The 18,505-nt window shown below is 36.2% G+C and overlaps 1 protein-coding gene across 1 annotated transcript in view; it reads left to right on the top strand.

The window, feature by feature from the left end:
• TBC1D22A (TBC1 domain family member 22A) overlaps positions 1 to 18,505 on the top strand; it is a 192,158-nt gene that overhangs the window by 67,689 nt on the left and 105,964 nt on the right. Inside the window, exon 9 of the mRNA XM_076329068.1 lies at positions 9,674 to 9,783. Within this exon, the coding sequence (XP_076185183.1) occupies positions 9,674 to 9,783 (110 nt within the window). The remainder of the gene's footprint in view (positions 1 to 9,673; positions 9,784 to 18,505) is intronic.

The raw sequence follows: 18,505 nt of genomic DNA on the forward strand, positions 1-18,505 counted from the left end.
ATGAGTTCTCTTTGCCTACCTTTTAATATTAAGTAATTATGTGCAAGACAATTTCTTTTTTTTTTTTATAGTTTCAGGTAAGAAGCATTAATTTTCAGTACTTTTAAAATTCACCCTTGCATACGCAGATACATAGACTTTTTTAAATCTTTTAAATACATTTTGGCCTTTAATGCAGGTGATTTCCCCCCCCCCCCCCCCCAAATAATTCCTTTTAAAATCTACATTCATTTATAGATTCTTTTTGAATGCTCTTCCATTTTGAAAAATACAGTGCTAGAGTGCCTATCTCTAAAATAGACCTGTAATCAATCCCATACCTTAACACAGGCAAGGCCTGTGTTCCTAAGGCTTGCTTTAGACTTGTTTGACCACCCTATGGTTTACTCTTATCTCATTCTTGCTGTTTTGTGCGCTGCTTGTTTGTGTGTATGTGCATACGTAGGCTTGATGCTTTAAAAAATTAAATGATAAGCACAAACTAGATAATTAAAAAATGTGGTTTGGGAGGCATGTTCAACCTTTAATCTTTCATTTCCTATTCTCCAAGCACCTTTTGGATTTCTCAGGAAACTCCCTTATCAGGCATTCTAAGAAAACGCTCATCAGCATCCTGTGCTCATCGTGCATATTGGATGGTAATTACTAGTCCCGTAATTTGGTATCACATGCACCACTTTTGCCTGGTAATCTGTTTTGGTTGACAGCAGCAAACCTATTGAAGTGATTACTCTGAGAAGAATTTGTGCTGAACGTTGTGTTCTTCATTGTTGCTAAAATACATTTTTAAGAAGAGCTGTCATCTTATACGCTTTGAGAACTCCTGTTTCACAATAATATCATACAAGGATGTGGCTTGTGCCTTTTTTTCTAAATGTGAACTGCATTTATTGGCCAGATTTCTCACCTGTGTAAGAGGTTGCCAGTCTTGTATTTGGCATTATGCAAATTCTGTGGGTCAAAGACCCATTGGTGTCACCTGGTTTACTTAGTTCTCTTTCATACCTTATTTTGGTGGTAGAGTTGTTGAAGTAGTAAAGATATTTTTCATCTTTCTCATATCTGAATTGTTGAGGAGTAGTCTCAGCTGTCAGCAGCCTATGAGGAACCGATGTCTTGTCTTTAATTTGCAATGTGAGCTGACAATTTCCCTATTTTTCAAATAAATTCATCATTCTTAAGAACAGGCCTATTTCTGTGTAGATACGTGCAGTGGATTATGAATGGGAATTAAGGGCAAGTTCTGGACTACTTAGTGTGGGGGGAAAAAAAAAGTGCCATTAAAATCTAGTCTAGAAAAAGCCTGAGTAGAAAATCTTACTGGCAAGCATGTAGGCCCACTAAAGGAAGTCTCTCAATGATTTACTGATTACTGTTATGCAGAATCTGGAGTTAGAGAATAAGTATATGAAGTATTTATTCTTTTGTGATAGAACAAATTGAAAGTACTTGCAGGGTCATACTTAATTTTGATGAGCATAAAAATTAGGTCAAAATAATCAAGTTTACAGTGGTTTTGGAGATGATGATTTACCTTGTTCTCCAGGTCAAAGGAGATTATAACATTTCTCAGATGCAGTAAAGTTATTTAGAGAATTAATAAAGTAAAATGATTAATGTTTAAAACATCGTTCTTATACTGATGTATAAAGATATTTATCTTGCTTCCTATTGCATTTTAAGGCAATTGTGGCAGATCAACTGAAAACAAGTGTAAGATTATTAACAGTGTTAAAACAGACAAGTCAACAATACATTGTGTGTGAGAACATGACTGGTAATAGGGGAATATTTGAAATGCAATAAGGTCATGTTTACCTAAGCCTGGACTGATGACATGATTGAGTTCTTTTTTTTTAATTTTACCTTTGTGACTGCAGTGTCACAAAGAAAGGGAAGTTTTACTTTGGTGATTCATCCTTAACAGTTCAAAAGCTATTTCTATCAGATAAATATATAATTAGGATTTTTTCAATGAGAGATATTGATGTGGTTATGTACATATTTAATTAGGTAATTGTTACTGAAAGAATTTACATTTAAATGGTCTGTTATGTCCTGATCTCCTTAGAAAAAACATTGCCTTAGTGCAGCAGTGACTGAATAGCTGTTTCATAAGGCTTTTTGAAAACTGAGTTTGAAGTGGAATATGTAAGATCTTCTAGATGTGGAAATATTACTGTGCACCTCTGCATGCAGTTATATGCGTACAGTTTTGTAGTTTCTATACTTAGCTGGTAACTTTTAGGTTAGGTCTATCTGAAGATACAGCATCTAAAGTAGATTACAACAAAGTAAACTGTATACAGACAAGTACCTGTGCATGTACAGTCAGAATTATTTCCTTGCACCTCTGCAAGAGCTATACAATTTGGACTTGAAATATATGGTAATACTTTTTACACATTAGATGAGAAATACGTTTACACAAATTAGTGCTAAAAAAGAACAATTTTAAGATGTTCAGAGAACTAACCTTTCTAATGTTTATATGTATTATTTTGTACATTGGATGTATGTAAAGAACAATCATAATTTATTGATGATCTTACAGTCTGTTTTAGGCTTCAATACTGGATCTTTCTTATACCACCATCCATTTTGTTCCCTGTCTCCCTCTCCAGTGAATTCATCTGATTCTGAGTGCTGAGACACCATTTCAAGATAAAAAGCTAAAATTAAAACATTAATAAGCCAATTAATTGTCTGTTTCCTTAAAAATTAGTTTCCTTTGAAAGAATGTAAGCTTTATTTAATAGAGATATTTTTCGTATGAGCTTGCTTAGTGTAATGAAGTAGTAAAACTATCAAGTTAAATTAATTTCTTTCCCACTTTATAAAGACTGAGTATTGGTGTTGGTGTAAGTAATAGGTTTAGAGAAATTCTGAATGCAGATTGCCTTTTTGTTGGTTGCATTTGAACACACAGTTGGATACAGATGGCTATTTGGATGCATTGAGAGGGCTGCTAGTTACTTTAGCAATATCATTAACCCATTTTAATAATGTCATACTGTCGTGGTTTAACCCCAGTCGGCAACTAAGCACCACACAACAGCTTGCTCACCCTCCCTCCGCCACGGTGGGGTGAGGGAGAGAATCAGAAGAGCAAAAGTAAGAAAACTTGTGGATTGAGATAAGAACAGTTTAATACTTGAAATAATAAAATAATAGCAACAACAACAATAATAAATTGTAATGGAAAGAAAAACAACGAGAGAGAGAGGGAGGGAGGGAGGGAGGAACAAAACCCAGGAAGGAAAAAAAACCCAAAACCCAAAAACCAAGAGGGGATGCAACTGCTCACCACCCGCTGACTGATGCCCAGCCAGTCCCCGAGCAGTGATCGCTGCCCCCTGGCCAACTCTCCCCACCTTATATACTGAGCATGACATCATATAGTATGGAATATCCCTTTGACCAGTTTGGATCAGCTGTCCTGGCTGTGCCCCCTCCCAGCTTCTTGTGCACCTCCTTGCTGGGAAAGTATGGGAAGCTGAAAAGTCCTTGACTTAGAATAAGCACTGCTTAGCAACAACTAAAACATCAGTGTGTTATCAACATTATTCTTAATGCTAAATCCAAAACACAGCACTGTACCAGCTACTAGGAAGAAAATTAACTATCCCAGCTGAAACCAAGACACATATGTTTTCAGTATTTTAGTTTTATTTCAGGACATGATTTCTTCATAAATAAAATTCTCTGTGGAATTAATATTTTCCAGTTCTTTAATGAAAAAATTTGTATTGGATGATTCCATCTGTCTGTAATGGCAGAGTTTTTACCCATGATCTGTCCTGAAAAGGTGAAATCAAGCATTTTTTAGAAAAAATCAAATACATCTAAAAGACAGAGAGAGGATATGAACTTAATTTTAACATTTTGAACAACTTTCACCAAAATCATCAACTAGGCTTAATCTCATATTAAAACCTTTTTTTAATGGAGGCAAGCCGTTATCATCTGTTTGTCATGTTTGTTTTCTCCTGACATTGGAAAAAGAAATCTGTAAGTAGTTGTAAGTAATAATTTTTTTATTTTTCATTTTATCCTTATGTCTCTGCCTTTGGGATTGGATCCAGTTAAAGCTGTTTAGAAAAAGTTACTCATTCTTTTCTCACGGTGTGAAGTTTCAGAAACATACACTGGGAATGAGTAAAGAACAGCTAATACCATGCTTACAGCAATGCACATATTCAGATCAGCATGTCATAGACTCCATGCTACAGCAGTTTTCCTCCAGGCAACTATTTTACAGTGTTCTACAATTACATAGATAACACAATAAAGATCTCCACAGGAAACTGAAGAAAATGAGAAACATTGCTGTGAGACTTTGTAATCAGGAAATTTTATGCAGTGATCTTTTTTTCCCCAGATATTGATACATGTACACATTGGCCTGCTGTTTTCCCCCCATATTCTTGTTATTTAATCTTTATATTACTGTCCATTCAGATTTCACTTACTGAAAATCAATTTAAATTTGTCTAAAATGAGAATTTGCAATTCTGTTTTCAAGCATGAGTCTTAAATTGAAATTATATCTCATGTACTTTTGAGATGGTTATTTTTGCTTCTTCTGTTGTTGTCCTGAAATCCCTTCCACTCTTTCTTTTCTAAACATCTCTAGTGTGTTTATTTCTTCATCCAAATAAGCAAAAAAAAAAAAAAAGGGAGTAACATGCAGGTTGATTGCTTTTCCTCTTAAAACTGCATGGAAAAAGAAGCACTTTGCACTATGTGCCCACACAGATAAATGGATAGACTTTAAATATGTAAACTGTTATTTTGTATATTATTCCGCCAATCAAATGTTCCTTAATTGGAGCTTGTCATAAAAATTGATGGCCTTTTTTTATTTCAGCTGTAGCGTGGAAAAGGGTCATTCAGATATTCAGAGTCAGTTTTAAACTTCCTCAATAAAGTGCAGCAAGTTAAGGTGAATTGATGCAGCAGAAACCATTGCACATCACTGAGCATTTGCTTGTTTGGTGGCTTTTGTGATGCTGTGCTGCCTTTATTAGATTTACTGTCTGGATGGCTTCCACAGTGTAGCTCCTTGTTCAGTGTACACCACATTTAAATCAAAAAGTACCAGTTAATATAACATATACAAAAATATACTTCTTAGCTGATCTAATGGAAAATGTATTTTAATATATCTCTAAAGTAATTAGATTTACTCTTTGAACTATTTGGTTGCAGAGTTTTAAGCTAAAGTTTGAGACAGTTGTTTTGCATCGGGTAAATACTAGTGTATAGTTGAAATACAATTAAATTGTCTTACACATTTAATTAGATTCTTTTTTTAAATTTCAAAACTGTATTATCTGACATTAGAAGAGATGACTTAGTGATGCATGAGAAGCACAATGGGAACGAAAATTGGGCTGGAAGTAGCTTATATATTTAAAGAACGTATTAAAAATCCTGAATCTTTATTTTACGTTTAAGAGGCTTATGAAAATGCTGGAGATCAGTCAGTATAAGCCACAGAAAAACATAATGTTCTTGGATGTCTCTTTCAAAGGGAGAGACAGAACAAGAAAGCTGGATGAGTACTTCCTAAAAGTGCTATTTTTATTTCTGTAATGGCTGAGCTTGTGGCTCTGTGACATTATATTTAGGGACTATGGATTCTTTTAGTGAAAGAAATAGATGGTTCCTAAATGCTATCTGTATCTTTTGATTTATAGGGTCACCCAAACTAGAGCAGAAAGAACTTGATAATAGGCGCCTTTCCATCTCTAATTCATTATTTTTCCCCTGTGGAATAATGAGAATTCTACTTAGAATAGTGAATTTACATCAGACCTATGTTCTTTGCAGAAGGGCCTGTCTTGACATCCTCTTTGTGCTTGGTGAACATACCTGTAATGAAAAGTAGTTGGAACCATTGGAAGATGTTTCTTAAAAGCTATATTCTGCTTTCTGGGGAAAAAAAAAAAAAAATATTAGTCTTTCTAATTTGATAGTCCTGCTTTACTAGTACAATTAGAATCTAGTTTTTCCAAAATATTAATGCTGGGATGTCTTTGCTGTCCAAGTTGCTTCAGCCTTGTTTCTCAAACTGCTGTTGTTTTCTCGCAGCTTGTCATTTTCGCTTGTTGCAGGTAGTTCAGTCACAGGATGGGAAGTCTTTTGATGGGCATTTAAAGTTTTATTTCAGCTAAGTTTAGACTTCCATAGGTTAGAGGTCTGCATTCTGAGGCAGTCCTTTTAAGTTCAAGTTATAGCTAATACTGAGAAACAGGATTTTCTTTGGATATGATTAATCTGATTTATTTTAGGTTTCTACTTTAGAACAAGATAGCTAATATTCCGTTACTACTTGTTTTTCTGTGTTGGCTGTGAAAGGAGGTGAAGACGCCCACCTTTGATGGTTAGGTGTATCTTCAGCTTTTTTATTGGTTTAAATCCTAGTATGAGAATATATTGTGAAATGGTAGATTTTGAAAGAGAAGCACAAAAAAGAGGTAAGATAAGGAAGATGAGAAAGAGAAGATAAAAAGTCTTTCATTTGTTACCTTTTCATGCCCACCTGTAGAAGAGTTATTGTGTTGTGCTACGGTTTATAACTTCCTTTTTGTTCAGAAATGTGATAGCAGTATCGTGAAAAGAAAAGGTGCGCAAAGGCAGGAAATTTGCAAAGGAACACACTGGCTAAGTAGTCGTAATCTCATTCTTTCAGCAAGTGTTTAGTGAAGGTGGGCCTGAAGACTGCTTCTTTCAAGGGGAATAAAGTTCAGTATATGTTTGTGTTTTATATAAATATGAGGAACTCTGGTTCATTTATTGTTTTTTCTGTAGACATTGTGAGGCAGAGAGAAAATGTTTTACTCCTTTTTTTGCTGTTTAAAATATTAAAATGAAAATTAAAAGTATTAACTAGACCTTTTTTTTCCACTGGGGCACTTTTTTATGAATATATAATAAACATAAACTGTACAAGTGTAGGATATTTTTATGAGTTAACATGTATAGGATATACCAAAACATTTGTTCCTGCAGTAGAGGATACATCATTCATCATCTTTTCTGTCTGGAAAAGTTTTTCTCTTCTAAATCAATGGGAATATTCATCCTTAGTTTTCATTTCTGAACTGTTAAAAAGGGCTTCTCTGCTGAAAATCGTGGGGTTTTCTTCTTTGTTTTAAAATCTCAAGGCCCATTGGGTTGGAGGTAGATAGATCACTTAATATTGATTTTTTTCACAGGTTCATATGAAACTTGTCATCTTAAATTAACTTTTTTTGCCCGTGTTAAGTCTAATAATTTTCAGTCTTTCTGTGAGTAAGTCTTGTGAGCACTCTTAGTAATTTTTCTGTTGGTGGACTTAGTAAAGGACATGTTGACATTAATAATAATTTGCTACTTTTTCTGGACTTTGAGGGACCTTTCTGTTGTCTTCTTTTTGAGCTGCGGAACTGGCATTTCAATTTGAATTAATTTTGCCAAATGTACATCACCTTAGCTACTTGTCTAATCTGAGTTAGGTTTCTTCATTGCTAGATGTTTTGGGTTTTTTCTTGATATTGGTCTGTTTGCCTTCAATCCTTTCTTGTATTCTCCATTGTATCCAAGCATCTTTACCATGAAAAAACTTTATTCTTCCATATTATGCTAGGCTTTTCTCTTAACATGCCTTTTCTGAAGGGGTTAGATTTAATAAGTGAAATGAACCCAAGTTTGTTCTCAAAGCTGTCTTTAATGAAGGGAGTCTAATAGAGAAAGTGATGGAAACTGAACAGAAAGATGTTGGAGGGGAGTGTTACCTCCCAATTAGTGCCTATGTTACCCCCATTTTCCACAGAGCATTGTGAGAATTTGCTGTCCATTGCTGGGAGAGGAGTATGATACTGATTTCTGGGGGGTCTGTCCTCTTTTTTGCTGGGAGGAATATGCTGCTGACATTGGGTAAGGAGTTTCTTCCTCCTCATGAAAGGATTTGCTATTGCAGTCTGCTACTCACTCTTTGTTGTTTTGCAAGGCAGTGTTATATCTGACCTTATTATATAGGGTATTTAAAATACGTTGGACACTTGTTTGTTAATCTTCTTTTAGAAACTGGATTTTTAAAACTGTACTCCAATGCAAAGGTGGCATTCCTTTAATAACCAGTAAGTGACTACCGGTGCACTGTTTGCAGTCCTGCCACCTCCGAGATCATTGTGTGCTTTTATTTTATGAAGTCTCTGCTGCAATCCCCTGTTTTACTTACCAGGTTTCCCAATACCTTAACTAATGTTTTATTAGCACAACCTAATCTCCTTGTCCTACAGCTATTAATATTTCACAATCCAAAACCAATGATCCCTTAGAAGATGCACACCCACATATAGACACCAGTGCAAACAAGAATGCTTTGGGTAACACCTTGCTGCCAGTGTCTACTAGTAGTGGTAAAATCACTGGTATGTTAAAATTATTTTTTAATGTGTAATGTTCATGGTTATTACCAACTGACAAATCAGTGCTTTAAGGTAGCATAATCAAATGTGACAACCTAAAGATGTACTTAGGCTATTGTAATGACATACTGCAAAGCTATGAGACAGATAATAGAGGAGTTTTAAGATATTACATATTCTTGGTTTTCTCTTACTGTTTATTCTATGCTACCTTGCAGTTGTGTAATGGAGGAAATTCCTTCTTTGGTATATCATACTCTGTTTAAGTAGAATCAAACACCCTCTCTTCTGCAGCTCCCCCTCCTTGAGAAGAAACCAGGGCTGGGAAAGATGCTTCTTTGATTCTCATCTTGATACAGTAAGACACTGTGAGCTGCTGCAAGAGGGAAGCTACAGCATTTACTCAGAGCATTCACAACTCGTGTTAAACTCTCTTCTGGGACTGTATGGGAGCTTTGGGAGTTAGCTGGCAAGGCAGCACATTCTGTGATCTTTTCAAAATGGATTAATTCAGATGCCACAGTTTAAAAATAAAACAACATGGCTTAGGTGGTAAAATTTCAGTTCATAGCAAAATGTGAGTTTCTTTTAACACACTTGTGTGAAAGACTCAGTTTCCGTGAACTAGACATCATTGGTGTTTTGTGCTTTTCCAGTACTGAGAATCATGGTGGTTTTTTTTTTGGGGTGGAGGGGTGGAGGGGAATCTTCTGTTTCCTTTTGTCTGGTTTCCTTCTGATTCCAAATGCTTGCCTGAAAAACAAATCCTCCTTGAAAAGCTGTAGTCAGCTTTCTAAATCAATTTCACTGATTTTTCTAAAAAGTATTTTTCAGGGCTTTTTCTTCTGTCAAAACTGGCAACATACTTTGCTGTGCATGATGCAAACATAGACATGTTCTGCAGAGATTGTTCATACATAGCTTGAGGGCTCTCAAAGTGCTTCTGATGATCCTCTTTCAGGTGTGAAATGTTTAGAATGAAGTAATTTATTATATATTAATTCTGGTTAACCAGGCATGATTTGAGATTTTCACAGTCTGCAAGAAATTAAGTATTCATTAACATTTAAAGCCATTAGATGACACACTTGAGCAATAAATGATTCATTTAGTCCCTGTTAAAGTAAATGTGCGTTGAAGTTTCTGACTAGAAGATAAGTGGTGGTTGTCTTTGTTTTCAATTATTTTCCTCATCCCTGCTTTATTTATTCTGTGCACTTCATTGACTTGTCTTTCTCTCTCTTTTCCTGAAACAGAAGAAGAGGAAGTGGAAAATTTTGATGTTTCCAGTCTGCCTGAAGAAGTGCTGCAGAACATAGAAGCTGACAGTTACTGGTGCATGAGCAAGTTGCTTGATGGCATTCAGGTAAATTGATTTTTCCTGTCTGTAAGTAGTGGAGTTAACTGATTAACATCATGGCTTTGAACTACTTTAAGGTTGTTGAGAAAGAGTACATCTATGAAAAACAGGGAACAAGTAGATTTTCCCATTGGAGAAATCTGCTGCAAGTTTGGCATAGTATTAAGAAAGGAAAAGGAAAAAAAAACCATGCAACTTGTTTTCATCAAAATGTCTGCATGTTTCATTGTACATCTAGAACATTCATGATGTTCTAGAGCAGAGTTGAAATCTCCAATTCTAGAGGCAGGTTGTGCACCTCAGTCACCAAGCATGGAGAATGTTTGCTCAAGTGTCCAAATAAAATGGTCTCACTGAGGTGATGAAAAGCTGACTTATTTATTCATTTTTAAGTCATTAATATAGCAACCTATAAACAATTGATGTCATAATAGTTCCTGAAATTACCTTCATATTTTTAAAACATCCATTTAAAACTTGATGCTTATGCTACTTCACTGAGTGTTTGAATTTTTTCTATGTGGAGGAGCTATAAACGCAGGCACAATTTTCTGTTAAATGTGGCAAGTTACAGACTAAGAATGGTGGATTTGTGTGTACATGTTCGCATTCGTTGGCATACGAGTTTATGAAGATTAGAAGGATCTACAAGAAATAGTAAATATGTAGCTGAACGTCTTGCATTTAGGTGAGGGAGGAATCCATATGATCTACCATAGATTAAATGGGAGTCCAAACATCTGTATTTGATATTTAGCATATTAAAACACTTTATGCTGCAATGCTGATGCACGGTAAAGTAGAAACTTTGGACTTCCCAGTTTACGAAGAAGTCACCTGAATTAAATTTTATAGACTTTATGTTGCAATAGGCATCAAATACTATCTATCTAATATCTGTTTTTCAGATCTGTGTCATTTGAGATAAACAATTTGAATCTTGCTAAAAAGTAAAAATAATCTGATTTTGTAAACTCAGAATATATCCACTAAAATAATAGTCATTGTGAATTCCTGGGTTATGATGGGACCAAAATTGACCTTTGCTAGAAATGTGAAAATTTCTGAAAGGTGATGATTTCTATTTTGCACTGGCAACAAAGAATTGTTTTTAGCGGTGTTTGGTAGGCAGATGTTTGCAGTCAGGGTTCATTTGCTGCTTTCAGTGAGCTGATGAGAAAATAAATTATGGTTACAAATATTTAGCACATTGCTGCTGCTTCTTTTCTTTTTTTTATGTTCATACCTTCTCTTTCTGATTATTCCCTGCTTTCAGGTGAGCTACTTGTATAGCGTAGAGGATCTTTTCTGTGAAATTTTTTCGGTATTATTTTGGTGATGATAGAAATTGTTACAGGGATAGCAAAACTTTGGTTGGTTTATTCCTAACGTTCTCTTAAAAGATGAGGTGATGGACAAGTGCTTCTACTGTACTTATTAGATTCAGTCCTTTTGATAGGTCTCATGTAACTTTATTTGTTTTGAAATGCTTTGGATGAATATTTGAAAATTTGAGGTTTTGTTTCTCCAAGTGGTTTTAATGTAACAAAGACCCTGGAGGTTGAATTTATGTGTGTGGAAAATGGCTAACTTTCAATCATTAGTAAATCATCATAAAATGTGAATAACCATAAAAATTCCTATGAATTGAAGCTGTACTTTTCAGTGAAACTAAATTAATGTTTTCCAGATTCTTTATTTTGATTACGTTTTTGATAGATATTTCTTTCCTTACGGTACTTAGTATTTTTAAAAGTGCTTTAGCATATTCTTGCCTATGACTTATGTTTTAATATGAATGTTTCATTAGCTAAGGCATGTCGGCTAAGGCATATTGTGAATTTAACCTTGTAACAGAGTTCATTTTTGACAAAATTTTTATAAAATTGAGTCAACAAACAGAAGTGTTTAACTTCTTTGAAGGTATTTTAAGTGTATTTCTCCTGGTTAAAGGTCAAATGAGTAGTAGCTCAATGTTTTGTGTAGCATTGTTGAAAAGCATAGTCTTTTTGTCAGGTTGATTCCAGTAAAAAAATGCTGCTTTGCTTATTTCAATCTCTCAGAACTACTACATTTTAAAATATTTGACCACATATCAAAAATACGTGAGAACTTATAAAGAAGAAAAGTGAGAACTTGAAATCTACTTGACAGGAAGAAAGCCAGGTAAAGAAACGCAAGCCCTCCAACTGTTTTACCTGTTTCTGGAACATCTTCTGTCACAGGCCTGCTGCTCTGTTTTTTTTCTAGAAAAGGAAGTTCAGAGATTACATCATTTCTCCTTAAAATTCTGGTTTCATACAAAACCATCAAGTACTGATACACAAAATATCGAAACTAATTGTAATGGAATTAAACTGCATTGATGAAAATTTAAGCTCTTATATAAATGGAATGGTTATCAATTGGATGTATTAAAGGATGCAGCCATCTATCAAAAGCAGGCTTGAAAGATTATGCAAGTGGTGTGACTAATGATGTTACAGTTAATTCAGTGCTACTGCAGAGTGCTGCTAAAATGAAAGGGTTTGCTTGGTTTTTTTCTCCCATTCTGCTGTTTTGGTTCCCTTCTGTGTTGATACCACTTCACTTGTCAGATGGAGGGGTCATGTAGTTGCAGGTTGAGTTGGTTGGGAGAACTAACCCAACAAGAAATTAGCTCATTGAAAGGAAGGGGATAAAAAAAAACAAAACAGAGAATAAAGATTGTTTTATTGAAGGGATGCTATCCAGAGGAACCTTGACATCCTTGAAGAGTTGGGCCCATGCGTACCTCATGAAGTTCAACAAGGCCAAGTGCAAGGTCCTGCACCTGGGACAGGGCAGTCCCCAGTATCCATACAGACTGGGGGATGAATGGATTGAGAGCAGCCCTGCCGAGAAGGACATGGGGATACTGGTGGATGAGAAATTGGATATGAGCTGGCAATGTGTGCTTGCAGCCCAGATCCTGGGCTGCATCAAAAGCAGCATGGTCAGCAGATCGAGGGAGGTGATTCTTCCCCTCTACTCTGCTCTCGTGAGACCCCACCTGGAGTATTGCATCCAGTTCAAGGGTCCCCAGCACAAGAAAGACATGGACCTGTTGGAGTGGGTCCAGAGAAGGGCCTTGAATATGATTAGAGAGTTGGAACGCATCTCCTATGAAGAAAGGCTGAGAGAGTTGGGGTTGTTCAGCCTGGAGAAGAGAAGGCTTTGGGGAGACCTTATTGTGACCTTTCAGTACTTAAAAGGGGGCTTATAAGAAAGGTGGAGAGAGACTTTTTACCAGGGCCTGTAGTGACAGGACAAGGGGCAACAGTTTTAAACTGAAAGAGCGTAGATTTAGACTGGACATAAGGAATACATTTTTTATGATGAGGGAGCCCAGAGAAGTGGTAGATGCTCCATCCCTGGAAGTGTTCAAGGTCAGGTTTGATGTGGCTTTAAGCAATCTGATCTAGTGAAAGATGTCCCTGCCCATGAGCAGGGTGTTGGACTAGATGATCTTTAAAGGTCCCTTCGAACCCAAACCATTGTATGATTCTGTGATTCTAACTGACTTGCATTCTGGATGCACGATCATGAAATCCACTGGGCGGGGACAAGAGCTAGATGGGGATGGGTGAGGTGGGACCCAGAATCATTAGACTTAAGATCAAATTGTACCCCAAATTGCATAAGCTGATTTACATGAAATTGTAATAATCCTATGCTCTTGCCTGCACCTGAATGTTCATTCCTGTCCATCCCTTGCTGAGTGCTACCTATTGTGAGCTGATTCATGGAGTTGAACTGCCTGACAGCACAACAAAACAAAAAAGCACTGGTTGCTTTAAGGGGTGAACACCTTGAATAAGTACCATAGCAAATAAATGAGTAGAACTACACAGTAGGGCCAAGGCAGGATCATGACAGCTGAGACACAGATTTACTTTAGCGGCTGTAGATTCTCAACTTACCAAACTTGTTGCCAATATGCAGTAGTCTAGATGATCCGCTTAAGTATCTCTACTTCTCACAAAAGTTGCTGCTGATTGTTTCTCGGAAATAGTAATTAAATTAGTTCTTACTACTCCTTCAGTATTTTCCGTGTGATCTACTATAGATAGTGGAATGTCTTTACAGCCAACCAAGATAAACTGCTTCTCTCACAAAGCCACAGCCAGCATAAAAACACAAACCCAAAGGAAAATCCCAAACAAGATTAGTGCTATTACATTTCCTTTTTTTCTGTGAAAATGTTGTAAGAGACTCATGTGACTACTGATAGTTTGTCTGAGATATCTGAATGAACTGTACAAGGATTTTACAAGAGGAATATGTGACATGTGGTGATAACTGCAATCTAAGTATCTCTGCAGAATATATCCATTAATTTATTCATCAATATAAGCTTCCGTTTGATGTTGGTCTGCCAGTATTGGATAAGTTTAAAGGTGTACTGTGATAACAATTAGAGTCCTGTTGTGAATTTTTTGGCTAATACGAGCTAGATATGTTTTTGTGTGTTTGTCTTTCCAATGCATAGGAGCGTAATGGAAAAATGATTGTATTTGTATCCCTTTATTATTCTTAACAGAAAACTCATTTATTTTTCCAACCCATCCAGACCATCTCATTTTCTTGATTCCAGAATTGTCAAAGGTGTTATTAAGAAATATGTATTTCTTGGTCGAGTTTTGCTACACATAGTAACTATTATTTCTGCTTTCCTCACTCATCTTACCCCCCTCCCTTCTTTATCTAATGTGACTCTGTATTTTTAATATGACAGCACATCTTTGAACTATAGGGACCTGTGGAATAAAAGGCAGTGTTGGCATTGAGCAGCGTGACAATCACCTCCTGACATGCTTATAGTTCTTAGCCTAGAGAAGAAATAAAAAACTTGGTCAAATCATCTGTTGCTTTAGCAGATTCACTCATGCTGTTTTTTGGTGATCTGGGGGTTTCTATGCAAGTATGTCTTTGGCCCCAGTTAGAGGTAATATTTCTCATTTTTCTTTTGCAGAGCTTTTGCAGTAGTTAATATTTGATATTGCACAATAGTTTAATCTATTTTGTGTTCTCAAATTACTTTGCATCTTCTTTCTCAGTTTGTTCTCTCTAGTTATGGGCTCCTAAGTTTGTTCTTTCTAGTTATGGGCTACATATATGTCTCATCACAATTTGATTGAAATTTTAAAAAAATTGATTTAAATAGAAATACTAGGAAATTTTTTTTAATATAAATTTGTCTCTCTAAGATGTCAGTTAATCTTGTAATCTGTAGCTGTAGATACTGTCTTATAGCAGTCAATTTTGGATGATGATATGCTGTAATGGTTTTCCTTTTCAGTGCTCCATGACTGTGTGCTGCAATTTTTTTCTTTATCTTCTGTCCCAGAAAGATTATACCTCACTGCGATTTTTCTTATTTATTTCAGGAAAGAAATGAGAACTTCTAAAATCCTAAGAACATAGGTTAATTCTGGTAGGAAGGGGCCTCTACAGGTCATCTAGTCCAACCTCCTGCTCAAAGTAGGATCAGCTCTGAGGTCAGATCAGGTTGCTCAGGGCTTTGTCCAGTTACATCTTGAAACCTCCGAGGGTGGAGACTGGACCTGTTCCAATGCTTGATTGTCCTTATGTTGAAAAAGGACATAAGCCAGATGGAACACTTCTTGTTTGTTTATGCTGCTTGTCTCTTATCTTCCCACTATGCACCACTATTAAAAGCTGAGCTCTGTCTTCTTGGTAACATAGGTTTTAGCAGGCTGCTGTTAGGTGCGTCTGAAGTCGTCTTTTCTTCAGGCTGAACAACCCCAGTTCCCTCAGCCTCTCACAGGGCATGTGCTCCGTACCTCTGAGAATCTTGGTGACCTTTTGTCCTTGCTCCAGTTTATCCATGTTTTTCTTGTATTGGGGTCCCTAAAACTGGATGTGGTATTCTAGATGTGGTCTTGAAATAAATTCTTTTTAAACATTAGGAAAAAATTCTTCATTGTAAGGGTGATCGAACTCTGGAACTGTCTGGTCGGAGAGGTTGTAGAGTCTTCATCTTTGGAGTTCAAAACCTGACTGCACATGGCCTTGAGCAGCTTGCTCCAGGTCACCCTGCTTTGGGCAGGGGTTGGGCTTAGACGGTCTCCAGAGCTCCCAGCCAACCGCAATGATTCCACAATGAGTGCTGAGTGGGGTTAATAATTTCCCTTCATCCACTGGCCCAGGAGGCTGCTGGCTGCCTTTGCTGCCAGGGCATACCACTGGCTCAGTCTGAGCTTGCTGTCTGTTTAGACTTCCAAGTCCTTTTCTACAGAACTCCTCAGCCAGTTTGTCTCCAGCCTGTATTCTTCCAAGATGCTCTCATGCTGATTTATAAAAACCTGTTTCTGAGGGTGTGTGTGGCCATGTGCAAAGTATGTCTAAATAAGACCACCTTTCTTGATTATTTTCAACACAGTTGATAATTTCACGTTTGCAATCTATAACAGTATTTTGGTGCATTCCTATTGTGCATAAGAATCATGTTTTCCTGGGTTTTTTTATAGCTAGTTGATTTCCAAAACTATTTTGTCTTGCATTTCAAGTTGAACAATCAAAAGATAAAACATTTCAGATGTCAGTCTAACATGCTCATGATAAAGCTGGTTGTCTTTAGAACACTTCCAACCTGTAGATGATGCATGAGTATTTTTGCATTTTCACCTGTAGGAATAATGGCTGTGCATATAGGAAAACTAGAACATAATCCCACAAGTATTTTTTCCACTTAATAAGTAGACATTCCCATATATCCATTGTAATTAGCTTTTTTTATTACAAAATTATCCTTTATAACACTTTCCTCAACAGAGTCCCGTTAACATTCAAGTAAAAATTTCACCTGATCTGTGCCACCTGAAAATGTAATGTTCATGTATAAAATAGAGTATGACTCTTCATTTTAACTTCAAGTATAATGGCAATAAAATAACCAAAGGGGAAATATATGCATTGCATAATGATCTAACCAGATGTATTAAAAATAGCAATAAAATATTAGTATCATTATTTATCAGGACCTGGGAATTTTTAGAATAAAAGGGAGATAATTCATTTCCAGGGACTGGAGTATACTGAGGTATATATTAGCTATTTGTATGGCTGATTAAATAGCAAGATTTACGATCTGCAAAGAGAATCCTGCAAAGTTCTTTCTTGCTCATGAGTTATGGAAAATTGTTGCTAACGTATGCCTCAAGTCTGAATTATGGATGGATGGAATGCTGCTTGGAAAGCCTTTCTGAGGTCTGTGGGAACAGCTAAATACCATGAATATGGAGCTTAAATGTTGAGAAGTATGTACAGAAATAACTGACACTAGCTCTTCTGAAAATTCTTCACAGGACCTTCCAAAGGTTTATTTTTAAGGAAAAAATAGGTCGAAGATAGTTTTCTTTGTACCTTTTCATTCAACTCTTGCAAGACAAGTTGCTCGATCATGTCTGCAATTCATTTGGGTAGCTAGTTTAGGGTTATGATAAATTGCAGATCTGTTGTCTGAGAATATGTGTTCGTTAGCCAAGATAGACAGATACAAGGAATACGTACTGTAAGTGATTGCATCTGTCTCTTATCTGTCTCTTGTCATGTGAACCGTGTGTCTGTTGCCTATGTGCTTTCATGCACAGTTCAAATTTCTGTATCTCAGGGACCGCAGGGTCTACCTGTGCAAATGCAGTGATCTTGGCTGGGATTTTTGGGTATGCATCAGCCCAGCGCTTCTTTTCTCTAAATGGAGAAAGTAGTCTTTCCTTCCGCCTTCATCAGCTGAACATGCACCACTGCAAATGTGGTGCGTTCAGGGAAAATGTGATGTATGATATAACTGTCTCCCAAGCACTCTTCAGAGTCTCCACTAACGTTGTATAGCTGATTCTGAAAGACAGTACTACAGTCGTGCTCCAATTTCTGTATAAACAGATCCTAATACCAGTCAGAAATGTATGTTTTAGAAATGTGGAAGTCCGGTCAGGAATTGTCAGAAATGCTAGCAGTAGTTATTTCTGTATATAGTTCTCTTAACATTTGAGCTGCATATTCATGCTCTGTGTCTGTTCCTGCAGCTACTATCACTGTAACTCCATCTGTGAGATAGAACTTCTATATGATGATAACTGTTTAGTAATTTCCAGAAATCCAGATTGTTCATTTTATGCTAGTGTCTTGTCCAAGTTGGATCCTGAGAATGACAAAACATGGTGTTTTTTTTCCTTGAAGCTATGACTATTCTAAGGAAAAACAATGGATTTTGCTTGATCAGAATTGTGTTTTAAAACACTTATAAAAGTAACAGCTTTTTATTTTAGAATTAAAGTACAAGTGGTGTTGTAAAACTTTATGAATGATAATATATATAATTATAGGGATGACTGCTGATGATTGCAAACAGATTGGTCTGTCTTGCCAAAAGTGAGTTTATTGTTGAATGGAGACTTCTATTCTGATGAATAAACAATAGCTTGGGTTTACTCTTATTCTTTTCATTATCACTGGCTTCCATAAAGCTATTTCTAAATTATGAACAGTTTTAAATTCAAATATCCAGTTTCTCAAATGTAGATATTAATTGCAAAGTCATAAACATGAGAAATTTCATGAGAAATAGGTTCTTTAATTAGGGCAGGCATTTGTGCCTGTTCAGGATTCTAGAATGGCTTTTCTTCTAATGAGAAATGGACAACTTCAACATTTTTAGTAATCACTTACCAAATTATACCCCTAA

The sequence above is a fragment of the Aptenodytes patagonicus genome, chromosome 1, assembly GCF_965638725.1.
Source record: "Aptenodytes patagonicus chromosome 1, bAptPat1.pri.cur, whole genome shotgun sequence".
Lineage (NCBI taxonomy): Eukaryota > Metazoa > Chordata > Aves > Sphenisciformes > Spheniscidae > Aptenodytes > Aptenodytes patagonicus.